Here is a 16,461-nt window from a genome sequence, read left to right on the forward strand (position 1 = left end):
CCTCTACAACTACAGTAGAATGAAACAGTCTGGGAAGATGGGGATGTTCTGGCCCAACAACTGGACACTGATGAAAAATGCATGCAGGCTCATGCGGCCGTTTGAGGAGGTGACCAACCTGGTGAGCCGCAGTGAGGGCACCATCAGCGACTTAATTCCCTACGCTTACTTCTTGGAGCGTGCTGTGCGTAGAGTGGCGGATGAAGCTGCGAATGAGCGTGACCAGGAACCGTTACAGCAGGAACAGGCATGGGACCAATTTTCATCAGACCCAGCTGTTTCCTCAACACCTGCGGCAGCACAGAGGGGGGAGGAGGAGGAAGAAGAGAAGTCGTGTGCAGAAGATGAGTCAGACTCAGAGGATGATGAGCAAGGTGTTTCTTTGGGGGAGGAGGAGGAGGAGGGGACGGCGGCAGGAGAACACCCGCAGCAGCCGTCGCCGGGGGCTTGTGCTGCTCAACCTTCCCGTGGTATTGTTCGCGGATGGGGGGAGGAGGTTGACTTACGTGACGTCACTGAGGAAAAGCAAGAGGAGATGGAGGGTACTGGATCCGACTTTGTGCAGATGTCGTCTTTTATGCTGTCCTGCCTGTTGAGGGACCCCGTATAAAAAACCTCAAGGGGAATGAGCTGTACTGGGTGGCCACACTACTAGACCCTCGGTACAGGCACAAAGTGGCGGACCTGTTACCAACTCACCTGAAGGTGGAAAGGATGCAGCACATGCAGAACCAGCTGTCAACTATGCTTTACAATGCCTTTAAGGGTGATGTGACAGCACAACGCCAGCAAGGTACCACTGCCACTAATCCTCCTCCCGTGTCCACGCAGTCAAAGACAGGACGCTCCAGCGATCTCATGGTGATGTCGGACATGCGGACGTTCTTTAGTCCAACGCCTCGCCGTAGCCCTTCCGGATCCACCCTCCACCAACGCCTGGAACGGCAGGTAGCCGACTACCTGGCCTTAAGTGTGGATATAGACACTGCTGTGAACAGCGATGAGGAACCCTTGAACTATTGGGTGCGCATGCTTGACCTGTGGCCAGAGCTGTCCCAATTTGCCATCCAACTTCTCTCCTGCCCTGCCGCAAGCGTCCTGTCAGAAAGGACCTTCAGCGCAGCTGGAGGCATTGTCACTGAGAAGAGAAGTCGCCTAAGTCACAAAAGTGTTAAGTACCTCACCTTTATCAAAATGAATGAGGCATGGATCCCGGAGGGCTGCTGCTCGCCCCAAGACTAAGTCAGTCCCCGCACACACAGCATCTCTGCCTGCACGCCGTGTGACTGGCTGCCTGGCCTGCCCCAAGAAGACTAAGTCGCTCCCAGTCCCCTCCACACAGCATGTCTGCCTGCAGGCCGCTTGACTACCTTTTCCGCCACCACCAACAGGGTCCGGGACTCCAGGCGGATTGCTGTAATAATTTTTCTGGTGCGTGTACATGACTGCCTAATTTTTCTGGCTGCACTGCGGGCAGCTGCAACAACAAAAGAAAAGGCATGTACATGCGCCCATTCCCCTTCGTGATCATTACCTTGCCGTGGTGAAGGGGCTTGCGTATCACAATGAAGCAATGACCGGCGCCTAGATGAGTGTCTCGGGGGGCACACAAAAGATAATAAGGTCGTTGCTTCATTGTGGTCAGACCAAATTTGATCAGCTGGACAGTCACTGTTCTGTCATTCAGCTACATCAGCCAGGCGACCATATGGGCTGTAAAGCCACCAAAACCTGCACTCTCGCCATGGTGCGCACCAGTCCAGCACGGCCGTCACTACACAAACAGCTGTTTGCGGTGCGTTACACAGTGAGTTTGGTGTGTCAGTGTGAAGCAGTACCTTAATTACTACCTGATTGATGTATACACATGCAAGATGTTTTAAAGCACTTTAGGCCTGTCATTTAGCATTCAATGTGATTTCTGCCCTTAAAACGCTGCTTTGCGTCAAATCCAGATTTTTCCCGGGGACTTTTGGCGTGTATCCCACTCCGCCATGCCCCCCTCCAGGTGTTAGACCCCTTGAAACATCTTTTCCATCACTTTTGTGGCCAGCATAATTTTTTTTTTTTCAAAGTTCGCATCCCCATTGAAGTCTATTGCGGTTCGCGAACTTTAACGCGAACCGAACCTTCCGCGGAAGTTCGCGAACCCGGTTCGCGAACCTAAAATCGGAGGTTCGGCCCAACTCTACAGCCCAGCAACTGCCACCTGGATGTGAAAATCATGACCAGGTGGCAGGAATGGTTAAATGATCATAAGCACTCAAGTACATAGACCCTTAATGTAAATTTCATACTGTACAGTATATGTTTAACGATTTTAGTTTTTGTCTTAAATACATTTTACCTTGTATGTACGGATCATAAGGATCATCAATATCAAAACTGGGATCAAGTGTCTTTAAAACCACCTACAAAGCAGAAACACAACATGAATATTATCTACTGAGGTTCTCATGTAACCAAAAGTACACAATAAAGTTGTTACCTGAATTAGATAAACCAAGTCCTCAATGGAGAAGTAAGTCCACCACTACATCCCATTTGTAAACTATTTAATATATTTTATTCTTTTTGGAGCCTCTGTTTTATTATATTATGTGCAATTTTCGTCCACCTTTGGTGGAGGGGTGTTACCCCCTTTTTTACAATCTACAAAAAGCTACTTCTTAACCCGAGAGAAGTCGGGTCTAAGCTCTCCACCTTCCTCTGCAGTGGTTGCCTTAGTGGTAACCCACCTGTGTGTGTATTATTTAATGTAAAGAACTCCCCAACAACACCGACCATAACATACTACACTATTGTGGGCTCTCAACAAATGAGGTGAGGTAAGTATCTAATATTTTAGAAAACTTAATTGTTGGTGACTGAGCCATCATTTTGCACAGGTCATTTACACATAAGGTCACAATTGTTGGTTCACATTATTATTCTTGTTGAATGCAATATGGTAGACTTGCACCTGGTGTTATAATATTGTCATATTATTTGCATTTGGCTCAGGTCACCTTATAAATAGGCTTATAGCTGCTGGTCATGCATATGATTTGCATTTCGCACAAGTCATTTCCAAATAGGTTTACAGCTGCTGGTTCACATTTTTGCTTACATTAAAGGGGCACTACAGCGAAAAACTGTAAAATTTAAAATATGTGCAAACATATACAAATAAGAAGTACATTTTTTTCCAGAGTAAATGAGACATAAATTACTTTTCTCCTATGTTGCTGTCACTTACAGTAGGTAGTAGAAATCTGACAGAAGTGACAGGTTTTGGACTAGTCCATCTCTTTATAGGGATATATTTATTTTCAAAAGCACTTAGTGAATGGCAGTTGCTCTTTCCAACTGCCAAAAAACTGTGTAGGGAGCATTGAAACTGGCCAGCATTATTGTTTAAATCCTTTTTAGGCAATATCTGTATAAAGAATAAAAGCCTTGCTGAGAATCTCCTATGAAGAGATGGACTAGTCCAAAACTTGTCACTTCGGTCAGATTTTTACTGCCTATTGTAAGTGACAGCATTATAATAGAAAAAATGTACTTCTTATTTGTATATGTTTGCACATATTTTAAATTTTACAGTTTTTCGCTGTAGTGCCCCTTAAATGTTTCCTGATTTTGAATTACTTTTCCATCCAACACCCTGTATATTTTATATCGGCGCATTGCAGCAATATGCACTTAGTGTGTTCGCCACTCCTGTAAATAGGTATACTGACTTCAGCAGTCCTTTCAGTATAACTCCTCCACAGAGACCCTCCATGCGCTGGTGACCTCTAGTGGTTCTCGCCCCCTGGCCAAATAGTACCATGGCACTCTTTGTATCAGGGATACAGAGTGCCACAAAAGTGCCACTGCACTCTGCTTCAAGGGGGCAAGGCTAACTACCAGACGTGGCCACACAGACAGTCTTCAGGGATGAGTTATACTGAATGGACCGTCAAAGTCAGTATAACTATTTACAAGAATGGCATGAACACCAAGTGCATTTTAGACTTTATAGTCTCTTTAAGTCAGACTCGAATCAAGCCACCTGTCTTGCACATTTATCTAACATTTTTAAAGGGAACAGAGATGGTAGCCTCCTTATTCCCATTGCTTCAAGTGTCCATTAAATAGCATTTGCAGACAAATATGTAAAACCATGGGTAGTGCTGCCAGATTCCTCAGTGTCCTTGTGCAACTAAATTGACAAGCTCTGAGTGCTGTGCAGGCATCAGTGTCTGCAGGTAGAGGCTGCTGCTTGATTTTCATACAAGCAAGCAGCTGTTATGTTGGGCGGGAAAATTAAATAAACTGCTAGCAATTTAAACTACTAATCTGGTAAGTATATCCCATTCTATCCCTACAGACTTCCCTGAAGATCCACAGAAATCTAGAAAAACTTAAAATAGGCCACTTGACTAAGGACTCTTTCCCTGGCAGGAGAATGAGCTCACATTACAAGATACTGACTTAACTGAGATTTAAAATTGACCTAATTTGCATGTCATTGTTTTGGTAATAGTCTATAGGACTATTTGCAAGTATACTGTATGTACTATAATTAACAAAAAATCTCTTCTGGAAACTCAATGGTTAATACTACTGACAATAAATCTTTTGTTTTTATCATTTGTATTATTTAAAATGCATTATTTAAAATGTACCCCTCGTATTCATAATGCAATCTATTTACACAAATCCTAAGATTTTTCCAAATTTTTTTGAATGAATAGGACATTTTTCATACTGTTTCACAGAGTAAACAGTATTGTCAGTAACTGTGCCTAGAGGGGCTCACAATCCTATCCCTATCATAGTAACGTCTATGCATAAAAAGTGCGTGGTAAAATGGACACTAAATATTTAGGTAGTAGAATATCTGTAGTTTTTCGGATATTCAACTATCCTTTATAGTAGAATATTGGTAATTTTACCAACAACTCTCAAATGTACCCTAATTCTAATTTGAACCATCATCTGTCTGTATCTAACACTAACCACCCTTCACCTACTCCTAACACTAACCAATCCCCACCTATTCCTAACACTAATCAATCCTCACCCACTCCAAACACTAACCAATGCCCACCTATTCCTAACACTAACCAATCCCCACCTACTCAAAACACTAACCAATCCCCACCTATTCCTAACACTAACCAATCCTCACCTACTCCTAACACTAACCTCACTCACTGCTATTTTTCACCAGAGTTTGGCTACAGTGTAGCCAATGTACTTATCTGGGTTTTTTGGGGGATGTGGTTGAAAACAGGGTGCCCAGAGGAAACCCACAGAAACACAGAAGAACATACAAACTCCGTGCAGAGTAGTGTCCTGGCTGGGTTTCAAACCGAGAAAAGGTTATCCACTATAAATCAATCCCACAGTATTTATTTATGACTGACTGTATATGGTCAGTGACTGCTATAATAAAAACATTTTTGTTACATTTTTAGTGTAGGCTATTCGCTTATACAGCGGCAAATTAAATCACTGCAAAGAATTTCAGCATTTGAAAATGACAGGTTTTTTTTTTAAGCTGAGATATTACCTCTCCTTCTGTAGACGGTTCCAGGTCAGAATACCGAGAATCACAGATAACTTCACCTATATCATTACCATGCCCTTGTGGGATATCAGGAAAAGCTGATTCACAATCTTGTGCAAAGTATTTAATCACTTTCCATGTTCTCCCCAGGTCCCGAGATCGCTCAACTAGCATGGCAGCAGGTCGGAATGTCTACAAAATATGTAATAATGAGGACTTCATTTCAGATAAATGTAAAACACAGATAATATGCAGGTCTGATGTAGCAAGATGTGACTTGGCTTATTTGAAATGCTGCTCGTATGCTATTTTTAACTGAATATGTTTCCAATTTTAGAATAGTATGGGCAATGCATGTACATGCAGCACGAAGCAACAGGCATAGAGGTTTTTGCAAGAAACTGGATTAACCTTACGTGAATAAAGTCTTGCATACTGCTCTATGAGTAGAGCGTAATGTATTGTTTGTAATGTATTGCATTCTGCTCTACTCATCATCATGCGGTAAGACTATACATCTTAGTCTGCTTAACACAGTTTATTACTGCATACAGCCCACCAGCTCATGGTTCCCTGTGATAAACAGGCTACACCAGAACATGCTTTAAGGCCTCTTTCACAGTACAACGTGAAAGTTGCACATTAGAAAATGTTTTAACGTTGACTAATGCACAGCAATACTAAGTCTGTGCAACATTCACAGTGCACACGTTGCGTTGTGTGTAACGTGTAGCAATATTTAGAAAGTGATGCATGCTGTGCGTTTAGCAATACATTCGCTGCGTTATGTGTGTTGCACATGCTCAGTAATGTTTCTTTTTTTTTTAAATGTAACGCATGCGCCATTTTCATTCCAACAGTATGCAACAAAAACGGCGCACCAAGAGGCACATAATGCAGTGCAAAATAACGTCCAATTTCATAACCTACATTCGCTGCGTTAGGGGCATGTTGTGCGACTTTAACGTTGCATCAAACGCAACATCCCACTATGAAAGCGGCCTAAAACTGGAACTATAATTCAACAATCAGAAATGATTTCTGATTCCAGCTTTATGAGCACATAGTATTGCACTTTTGGAAATGATTTTCTCAAAATGTGAAAGTGTTTTCCATATCTGATGGTAATTAAAAAAAATATTTTAAGTGCAAATTACATTTTCAGTGATTAAATAATTTAACACGTACCTATACCAAATGATGACAGATATTTTTAAATTGCTGTAGTGCATATATTACCTTAAAGGTCATTACAAGATGGCTGAACTGAAACAATGTTTCTAAATCCAATCTAATGCTTACAAGGTCAACACCTACAAAAAGAAAGTATGATATGTAAAAAAAGGGATGTAACAGATTTATTTTCATATTTGCATATTATATTTGCATTATATGAATTTGACAAAAGCCTTTACATATATCATACACAATGAAGTTCTGAACACAACTTGGTTGATTTTAATATTATTTTCATTGTGCATTTATATGACACAGACATCTGCAGCCCTTTACACAGTATATAGTTAAAGGACCTCTGTCACGAAAATCTTAAAATTTAAAATATATGTAAACATATACAATTAAGAAGTATGTTTTTTCCAGAGTAAAATGAGCCATAAATTACTTTTCTCCTATGTTGCTGTCACTTACAGTAGGTAGTAGAATCTGACAGAACCGACAGGTTTTGGACTAGCCCATCACCTCATGGGAGGCTCACAGGGATTTCTTTACTTTCAAAATGCATTTAGTGAATGGCAGTTGCACCCTCAAAAAGTGTACGGTGAGCAGGGAGGCTGGCCAGCATCTTTGTATAAATCTTTTTCAGGGAGTGTCTTTATAAAGGATGAAGGTCATGCTAAGAATCCCCTATGGGGAGATGGACTAGCCCAAAACCTGTCGGTAATGTCAGATTTCTACTACTTACTGTAAATGTCACACAGGAGAGAAGTCATTCATGGCTCATTTTACTCAGGAAGAAATTTACTTATTATTTGTATGTGTTTTAAATTTTAAGATTTTTGTGACAGTTCCTCTTTAAGTCACTAACTGTCCCTCAGCAGAGCTAACAGTCTATACCCTACCATAGCCAATCATAATCTCATGTCCCTATAGTCAAAGGCTATTAAGCGGGGAACCAATTAAACTGATTGTATACTTTTTGCAGTTAGGAGGAAACTGGAACCCCGGATAAAACATACAAAGCCTAACCTAAACCACCCCCCTGCCAATGCCTAACACTAACCCTTCCACACACTGATGCCTAGCCCTACACGCATTGCCATGCCCTGCCGCAATCTGTGCCAATACAAACACCTCCTTTGCCGCCTAAATTAACTGGTTCGGGAAAATGTCGCATCAAACAATACTATGTATTTTTTTTATAGAAAATATTATATTAGAGCATAGTTGAATCAATTAACTCTACATCTCATCAGGCAACATAATGATAGAGCATAGTATGGATACAGAGGCGCCAAAAGAATAAAAGTATCTAAAAAGTTTAAAACATGAGGAGGCAGTGGTGGACTTTCTTCCTCCAAGCAGACAAAAAATTGCCAATGTGTTTGTCAAATACAACAAGTTTATTTACATATTCCGGGGGTCAATGCAACGTGTTTTGCAGGTTTGATCCTGCTTCATCAGGCAATAACAACGGAGCAATAGCATATGGGGTCAGTAGAAGAGCCAGGCACCTCTGGATAGAGGCGTCCTTAGGTACTTACCATTTTCTGACTGCCACCACTTTTTTTTCCAGTCTGGATCAAATGTTGAAATTACATTTTCAATTTGATGGCTATTGGTATTAGTATACGCATCATATGGATATCTAGAATCACATGTAAAACATTTCTGTTCATCCTGTAATACAATAAATAACAAATACTATTATTGTCTTTCTTTTGGAGGTTTTGTATTCCTTAAATGGAAGACAATGACACATCAATGCACAATTAAATCTCTATCATAGCTGGCTAATAGAAGTGAGAATATCTGGTCACTGACATACAGTACATAATGGCACTGACACAGTGTGACAGGGTATCCTTAACAAACAAATAAGTGAAACACAATTAAAAGGAGTTAGTTGGTTTGCCTCCAGAAAGAAATTGTACCTAGCTAATAGCCAAACCTTTACTAGTATGTGATAGTGATTAAGTATTGTGGGCAATACCCTCTTTATCTAGTCTTAAAAAGTTAGTCACTAGTCATAAAAAGTGCTCTAGTATTAATAGAGGTATGTGTGACAGTGAATATCAATGAAAGTTTAGCTATTAGTCAGTTATGAAATGTGTTTGAAAATCTGCAGTAGTGATGGCTGAACATCATGATTTTGCATTCGTGACCGCAAATTTTACCGCAAAAAAAAAAAATCACAACCGGAAATTTGCAACAAGCCCAATTGACTTTAAAGGGCAGATGAATATCAAAAACCTTCAGGGCATCTCTGCAGCCAGAATTTCTTTTAAAAGGTTTAAAAAGTGTACAAAAACCTGGACATGGCATGGCAAAATGTTCCTCCAAACATATGTATTTTACGCAAAGGCTTTTTTTCATGCATAAATGCCAAAAATCACATATAGTTTCAAGATTTTTTCAAATACAGGTCTTAAGAATGGCTACTGTATGTACCTGCCTAAAAAATTGTTAAGTGTAGCCAGTGTCTAAGATGCCTGAAAAATTTAGCATTTATCTGCCTAAACATTTTAAATTGCAGCCATAGTATGTAAGGCCTGAAAAACTGGGCAATTTCCTGTCTAAAACATTGCTCTAGCAGCCACACTGCAATTCACTGCTGAATAAGTATTTTAATTTTAGCCTCTGTATGAGACAGAGGCCAGAAAAATTGGGCAATTACCTGCCAAATAAATACTGTATCTGAATTTCAGCCTCTGTATGAGACAAGGGCCTGAAGTAACTGGCATGTGCTAGGGAAACTAATACTTTTTATAATTTTTGTTTGGGTACAGCCAACTAAAGTGATACCAAATAACATACTGTGTGCCGTGCTTGTGGTGGTGCAAGATAGCTGTTCTTGTGACCAGGGCGGATGTGAGGCCAGAAGTAACTGGCATACACTAGGGTAATGATATTTTTGGGGGGGGGGGGGTACAGCCAACCAAAGTAGGACCAAATGACATGTTGTGTGCTGTGCTGGTGGTGGGGCAGGATAGCTGTGCCTGTGGCCAAGGCAGTTCTGGAGTAACTGGAACGCGCCAGGGTAATATAATTTTTTTGTTCACCTGCCGCTGCACATGTTGTTACATATCTGGCTTTGTGATAAAACTACAGCAGCAGCATACTGTACATACAGAAGTATTCCATACTAATGAGCCTTGTTGAGTTGGAGTAGTACCGCTAAAAGTGACTTGGAGTGGTGTCTGGCAGCCGCAGACCTCAGGTAACAGGGTTTGCCTCCTGTCCCCCGCGACCTCTCCCTGCCTCCTAATATTTTTTCCTTTGCCCAGACTCAGTCTCTCCCTCTGAACTTTCCATCTTCTGTTCCTTTCTTTTTGGCACCCATGACACATCCATCACCACATCATCATCTCCCTCATTGCTTACAGTGTTAAGCTCACAGCAGGGACATCACACCTTGTGGTGACCGGAGGACTGTTGTGTGAGTGTCTGCCTTTCTCCTCTCCTTCATTCAATGCCAACGCTTGCATGTCACTTTTGTCCATCAATGCCTAGGCCCCATGATTTGTAGTTATGCTCCTGGCCAAGGGGTAATGTCACAAATCTAATTTTTGTATCAGCCCCTTAAAGAGAGACTGAAATCTCTCAAAATACAGGTTTTTATTTTAAAATCTCTTTAATACCAATGCCTTAACTGAAATGCCGCATTACCGCGGCTGCACACTAACTAAATCACCCCAAACTCCCTGGGGCACATTGCGGGGAGCGCTTCCGTGAAGAGGCAGAGCTTTGGGCTGTAGCTCTGTCTCTACACGTGTCCATCTGTGCGGATCGCTGCCTCCGCCGCCCCTCTCAGTCTTCTTTCACTGAGAGAGGCGGGGGAGAGGCGGAGATATACGAGGATTGATGGGCATGGAGGCAGAGCTACAGCCCAAAGATCTGCCTTCCTGGGCAGCAAAGACCAAGAAAGTCGTGGATTTTTGCTAGGGATTTTGGGGTGATTTAGATAGGTTTCAGCCGCGGGGATTCAGCGTTTCAGTTAGGGTATTGATGTTAATGAGATTTTTAAAATAAAAACCTGTATTTTGAGAGACTTCAAAGTCTCTTTAAGACCAAAGTGTCATACCAAGTAGCTGTCCAGTTGCTGTCCTTCTTTGTTCTAGCATTTGCCTCTTTAATAAAAATTGAATCAACATTAACCACTTAAGCCCAACTGGACGAGATTTCTCGTCCAGTTGGGCTGCGCGCACTCCCGCGGGTCGCGCGCGTGCCCGCGGGCTCCCCCGTGCGCGCCCCCGCTACTGGCCGCTATCCCACCGATCAGTGAAAGGGATTATAAATCCCTTTCGCTGATCGGACCCCCCCGGAGAAAAGCCGACAGCGTCTCTTCAGACGCTGCGGCTTTTCTGAGCTCTGGTCTCCTTTCTTCTGCCTGGGAGCGAGATCGATCGCTCCCAGGACTTTTTGATTCTGGCCATCTTGTGGCCAAATAGCAAATTACACCCAAAAAAAAAAAAGTTTTAAGAATAAACCTATAAATATATTAAAAAAAAAACCCTGTTTACCTCCCACACCAAAAAATACCCACATACAAGTTTAAATAAAAAAAAAAAAATTACAATAATAATAAAAAAACAAAACATAAATAGTTACCTAAGGGTCTGAACTTTTTAAATATTCATGTCAAAGGAGTATATCAATATGATTTAATAAATTATGGGCTTCTAAACAGTGATGGACGCAAAACGGAAAAAATGCACCTTTATTTCCAAATAAAATATTGTCGCCATACATTGTGATAGGGACATAATTTTAACGGTGAAATACCCGGGGCATATGGGCAAATACAATACGTGAGTTTTAATTATGGAGGCATGTATTATTTTAAAACTATAATGGCTGAAAACTGAGAAATAATGAATTTTTTCCATTTTTTTCTTATTCTTCCTGTTAAAATGCATTTACAGTAAAGTGGCTCTTAGCAAAATATACCACCCACAGAAAGCCTAATTGGTGGCGGAAAAAACAAGATATAGATCAATTAATTGTGATGAGTAGTGATAAAGTTATTGGCAAATGAATGGGGGGTGAAAGTTGCTCGGATGTAAAAAAATGTCAACCCTTCGGGCTTAAGTGGTTAGTATGCATCAACCAGTAACTGAATTCTGTGTTCCTGAATAGAGGAAATCACATTTCATATCATTGCAGACTATCAGTTTTGGTGTAGGCACTCATGTTCCAAGTGCCTAAAATTTTGACCCAGTATAGGCATGTCTTAGTTGTGTGATAATCATAGCGAGAAGCCAATCAATTGAAACATTTGATTATCTAGTTTGCAACAACAACTAAGTGCAGCAGAAGATGTCAGTGCTATATAAATATATAATAATAATAATAATAAAATGGTAGAGACAATAGACCCTGACTATGAAATACATATGATTGTGAGCTTACCCTGCCACTGATTTACTTACAATGCATCAGCATTGCTTTTAGCAAACATTTCCCCCACTGACAGAGGACTACCCTAAGAGCCATGGCACAGGTCTGTAAAGCTGGCAGTGTGGCGCAAGATGGAGTGGAGAGGATAGGTAGGAGAACAATAGGCTCTGCCTGGGCTCAGCGCATACATGGTGTTCGTCACTTGGTCTTTTTTGAGCAGGGTGAGACGACTGACTGACTGCTCACCCTGCTGCTGCACAAATTCCTGGCGTCGTTAATTACTATTCCCCCTCTGAGTTGTAGAAACTTAGAGGGAGAAGTAATTTGGGGTCCGGCTATCGCCCCTTGCGCAGCCATAGTTATAATAACATTATGTCTATGGCATTGCCCAGGTCAGGCGCAGCGTGGTCAGTGGGTGCTCCAAAACAACCTGCTCCATGCACACTGGAGGGCTACTTCACACTAAAGGAGAACTGGGAACTTCAGTGGGCAGATGTGATCTCCTGTATCTCTGTGGTCTCTGTGTGTCATGGCTTTTAAAGAGGTCTCCTGTAGGGTAGAGGGGGCAGAGTTTTGATAAACATAGCCCCCTCTGCTCCCAGGGATCTTCCCCAAAAGAAAATGGCAAACAGGACAAGAGCAAAGCTAATAATCCTCTCCTGTAATTCTCCTTACCTTTTGGTAGATATAGGCCAACACCTCCTTACAATATGAGCATTACAGTGAACCCCCACCCTCAGGTAGCAGACCCAATGTCTTCCCCAATTGAGGCAGTCTACCCTATAACATTGACCCAGGTAGTGGGAAGATGTAATGATCTGTCTGTAACCCCTCCCCCTTACAATGATCTTAGGGAGAACTTAATTTTATTGACATCAATTAATTATAAAAAAACAAGTACAAAAAAAGAAAGATCAAATTGAGGCAATTTTGAAATTGTTTTTGTACATTATAAGTATAAAAAGCAAGGTTTAGAATGCGTTCATACACAATTATGAAGGAATTCTAATGAATCTGTAAATTAGTATTTTAACTTTCCCACAGTGGCGGTACTTGATATAAATGAGGTATAGTGTATGTTGCAAAAATGTTGCCATAAGAGAAATACAATTGAAATACTAGAAGGAAGCTAATGGAAAATAGATAAACATGTTTACATTTTGCTGATAAAGAATCTTTTTTTGTTTGACTGTAAATATGATGAACTCTTAAGCAGTGACAATTTTTCATTACTTTTTCTATAATGAAATTGGCAGATAAAAATGTTTCCCAGCAATAAGGATGGTTAATGAGTGGCAAATTGTTCCAAGTTGATGCTGAATAATGCACATTTTGTAAGTAAATGTATGCAGTTGAAAAAATGGATGGAATCCTATGGAGGTTTCATGTGAGTGGTCCATTTCAAGCTGAATACATTTGGATACAAAATTTGCATAACCCTGCATCAACTCAGAATGATTTGCATCTCACTGACCAACCCTACCCAGCAATGAAAAAAGGGCATTTTACACACTTAATATGTTCCCCCATCCAAAAATGGGTTTAGTATGAGTTGCAGGAACTGATACCACATTGCTTATTTCTATTTATCTGAGCTACATGAGATAGGTTGCCAGTTTTACCTCCAGGTAGCTGATAATGCAATATCTTTGGGGTAATTCCTCTCCACATGTTGATGACGATGAGAGCTGCTTACTGCGTCCCACTAGAAGATCTCCAATAGTTGGATAGCAGGGGCCTTCTTCACAACTTCCCTGAGCATTTCCAAGACTTACCAGCTCTCATGGTGGGGAAAGGAAAACGTTACAGTCATTTTTTCACAGAAATACTTCTCTCTACTATTAAAGCAATACATATTAGAGAATTGTTATAAAAAGTGCTACTTGTGACATGACATTTTTACTTTTGCACAGTATTCTGCAATGACCTCTAAATATTGATGTCTTATATTTTTATTTTATAGTGAATAAAGATACTATTAGTTGTTCTAGGGAAACCGTGTTATTTTGAAAAATAAATAAATAAATGTTCTATTGTTTTTAGTGTTTGCAAAGGACATTGAATCACACTGAGCATGCACTGACACAATGGCACTTCCTATATGCCTCTCAGAGGTGCAACAACAAGCTCTACGCCAAGCATTTGGTTTAGTTTGGAAACCTGGTGGCATCAAATACCTGGTAGTGACGCTCCTATCGAACGTGGGTGACCTTTATAAGGTTACACCCTGCTCTTTCGGAAGCTACGACGCCTACTTCTAGAATGGCAGGATTATATGTCATTATTTGGGCGCATAAACTTGGTCAAAGTGAACATTCTCCCAAAGATCTTACATTATTTTAGAGTTCTTCCCATCTAGAAAATAGTGATATGACAAAACTCCAAAGCCAGATTAATAGATTCATACGGAAGTGAAATTGCCCCAGAATTGGGTTCAGTTACCTGCTAGATTTCAAAGCACAAGGTGGTACAGGATTGCCTAATATCCCCTTTTACTCCAAAGTAAAAAATATGGCATGGTGCAACACTACCTCCCCCTAGATCGGTCTCCCTCGAAGCTCAGATAGTGTATCCTCTTAACATTGCTGATCTGTTATGGCTCCTTCATTTAATATGCCATAATATCACGGTTCATATGGAGGGAAAAGGCTACTACTGTTCTTGAACCATTATACTATAAAGTTGAGATTCCCTTTATGATCCATGATGCTTATTGGGACAGGTGGAATCAAATATGGCACGGTACTCTCATGGGACTCTGTAAACTCTTAGTTCAGCTTTTTTATGTTACCTAGTTAGTACTTAAGTTCCTAGGCTCTTATTTCCTTTTTACATTTCCAGCAATCATAAGAAGTGACACTAGCTAATGCTTTCCTATCCGGTGTCAAATACTATCTATTTAATACTTTAAACTGAGTTTCTTGGTACCTAAAATTGCAGGGGATCCAGCTGTTAGTGCAGAGCTTGAGCCATAGGTCGCCTCTAATTTCTATTCCCAGACCCTTCTCCCAAATCCTAAATAGTTTCTTATATTTATAGGTATTGCTTATCACCATTTCTCTATATAGTTTGGATAGTCATTTTTCTGGTCTAGTCTTTTCTAGGAACCATTTTTCATAAGTACTCAGCAGACCATAGTGTAAACAGAGACACATTACAAACTGCCGCCTTGTGGCCAGGACAGGAAGGGGGCGGGGAGCCACATTGAATACAGGAAGAAGCAGCATGCCGTGCACTGCTCAGTCTGTGTGCACACGTGTACTGCTAGCTTGCAACTCTTCAATTCATGCCACCTGAGGCAAACATTTCCCCCTGCCTCATGACTCAACTGGCGGTAGTTTTCCCAAAGAGTGTTGAACAGATACTTATTCCTCTAACAATTACACCTGCCACTCTGATATCTTGGTCAATTTATTATAAACCAATTTCTTTCCTGGTGAGGTGGAAACTCTTTATTATTGCCAATGGCACACAACGGTTAGAGGCTGTTATTTAATTTGTCTGATTATCATGGGACTGGGTTGAATCAGCAAGGGTGTACTTTGTCTCGCAATCTTTTTTTTATTTGTATAGCCTGTCACGATAGAGCATCTTTCATATTCACATCTGCGGATTCCAGTAATACCCACTCTTTGTAACATTTTACGTTCGAGTGAAAATGCCATCAAAAATAATTTTGTAATAAGTTTAGGATTTTTCGCAAATTTTAACATCGGAAAGAAAAATTTGTTTCCTTTGTCAACATTGCGAAAATACAATGTATTTTCATGAATATTTCTCTAAATTGAAAATAGTATTTTTGATATGAAAATCACTTTGGCAAAAATTCACAAGTAACATGGTTCCTATCCCTTATTCTCCACTCTAAGATTCTGGACAGGTGTATACAGTGATAATATGCCTGTAAGCCAGGTGTGTCAAGCCCTCCAAGCATTCCTGATTGGGTTAATTTGGCATAAGCAGCCCTTGGCCTTTTATTTTTGAAAAATATGTTCCATTTGTTTGAAACATTCCCTGGGAATTGAAATGAGCAGACACTGAACAAGAAACATTTGCTTTGGAAGAATCACCCTTTTCAGAATCTTACCCAAGATATTGTTAGTCTTGAACTTTTGATTTGATTTCTTTATGGTGTATGTCAAAGAAGAGTGATAAGTTATTACATATTTTAATACCAAGGTAGTTAATTTGAGTGGAGACCCAGGGTGTTCTTTATTTTAGCTTTCAGATTTTTTTCTACAACACAGATCAAGAATAATTGATTTAGCTTAATTTATTTTCAGGTTGGCGATTCCATTAAAGCTGTTCTATAAAGCCAGCATGCTAGGTATAGAATCAGCTGG

General features: G+C 40.6%; 1 protein-coding gene across 1 annotated transcript in view; it reads right to left on the reverse strand.

Annotated features, from left to right (window-relative positions):
- The window catches only part of LAMB4 (laminin subunit beta 4), a 198,192-nt gene that overhangs the window by 135,151 nt on the left and 46,580 nt on the right, over positions 1-16,461 (reverse strand). The window contains exons 4-7 of the mRNA XM_068273631.1: positions 8,263-8,398; positions 6,779-6,852; positions 5,543-5,731; positions 2,348-2,411 (exon numbers count right to left, since the gene is read on the reverse strand). Of these exons, the coding sequence (XP_068129732.1) occupies positions 2,348-2,411; positions 5,543-5,731; positions 6,779-6,852; positions 8,263-8,398 (463 nt within the window). The remainder of the gene's footprint in view (positions 1-2,347; positions 2,412-5,542; positions 5,732-6,778; positions 6,853-8,262; positions 8,399-16,461) is intronic.

The sequence above is a fragment of the Hyperolius riggenbachi genome, chromosome 3, assembly GCF_040937935.1.
Source record: "Hyperolius riggenbachi isolate aHypRig1 chromosome 3, aHypRig1.pri, whole genome shotgun sequence".
Taxonomy (NCBI): domain Eukaryota; kingdom Metazoa; phylum Chordata; class Amphibia; order Anura; family Hyperoliidae; genus Hyperolius; species Hyperolius riggenbachi.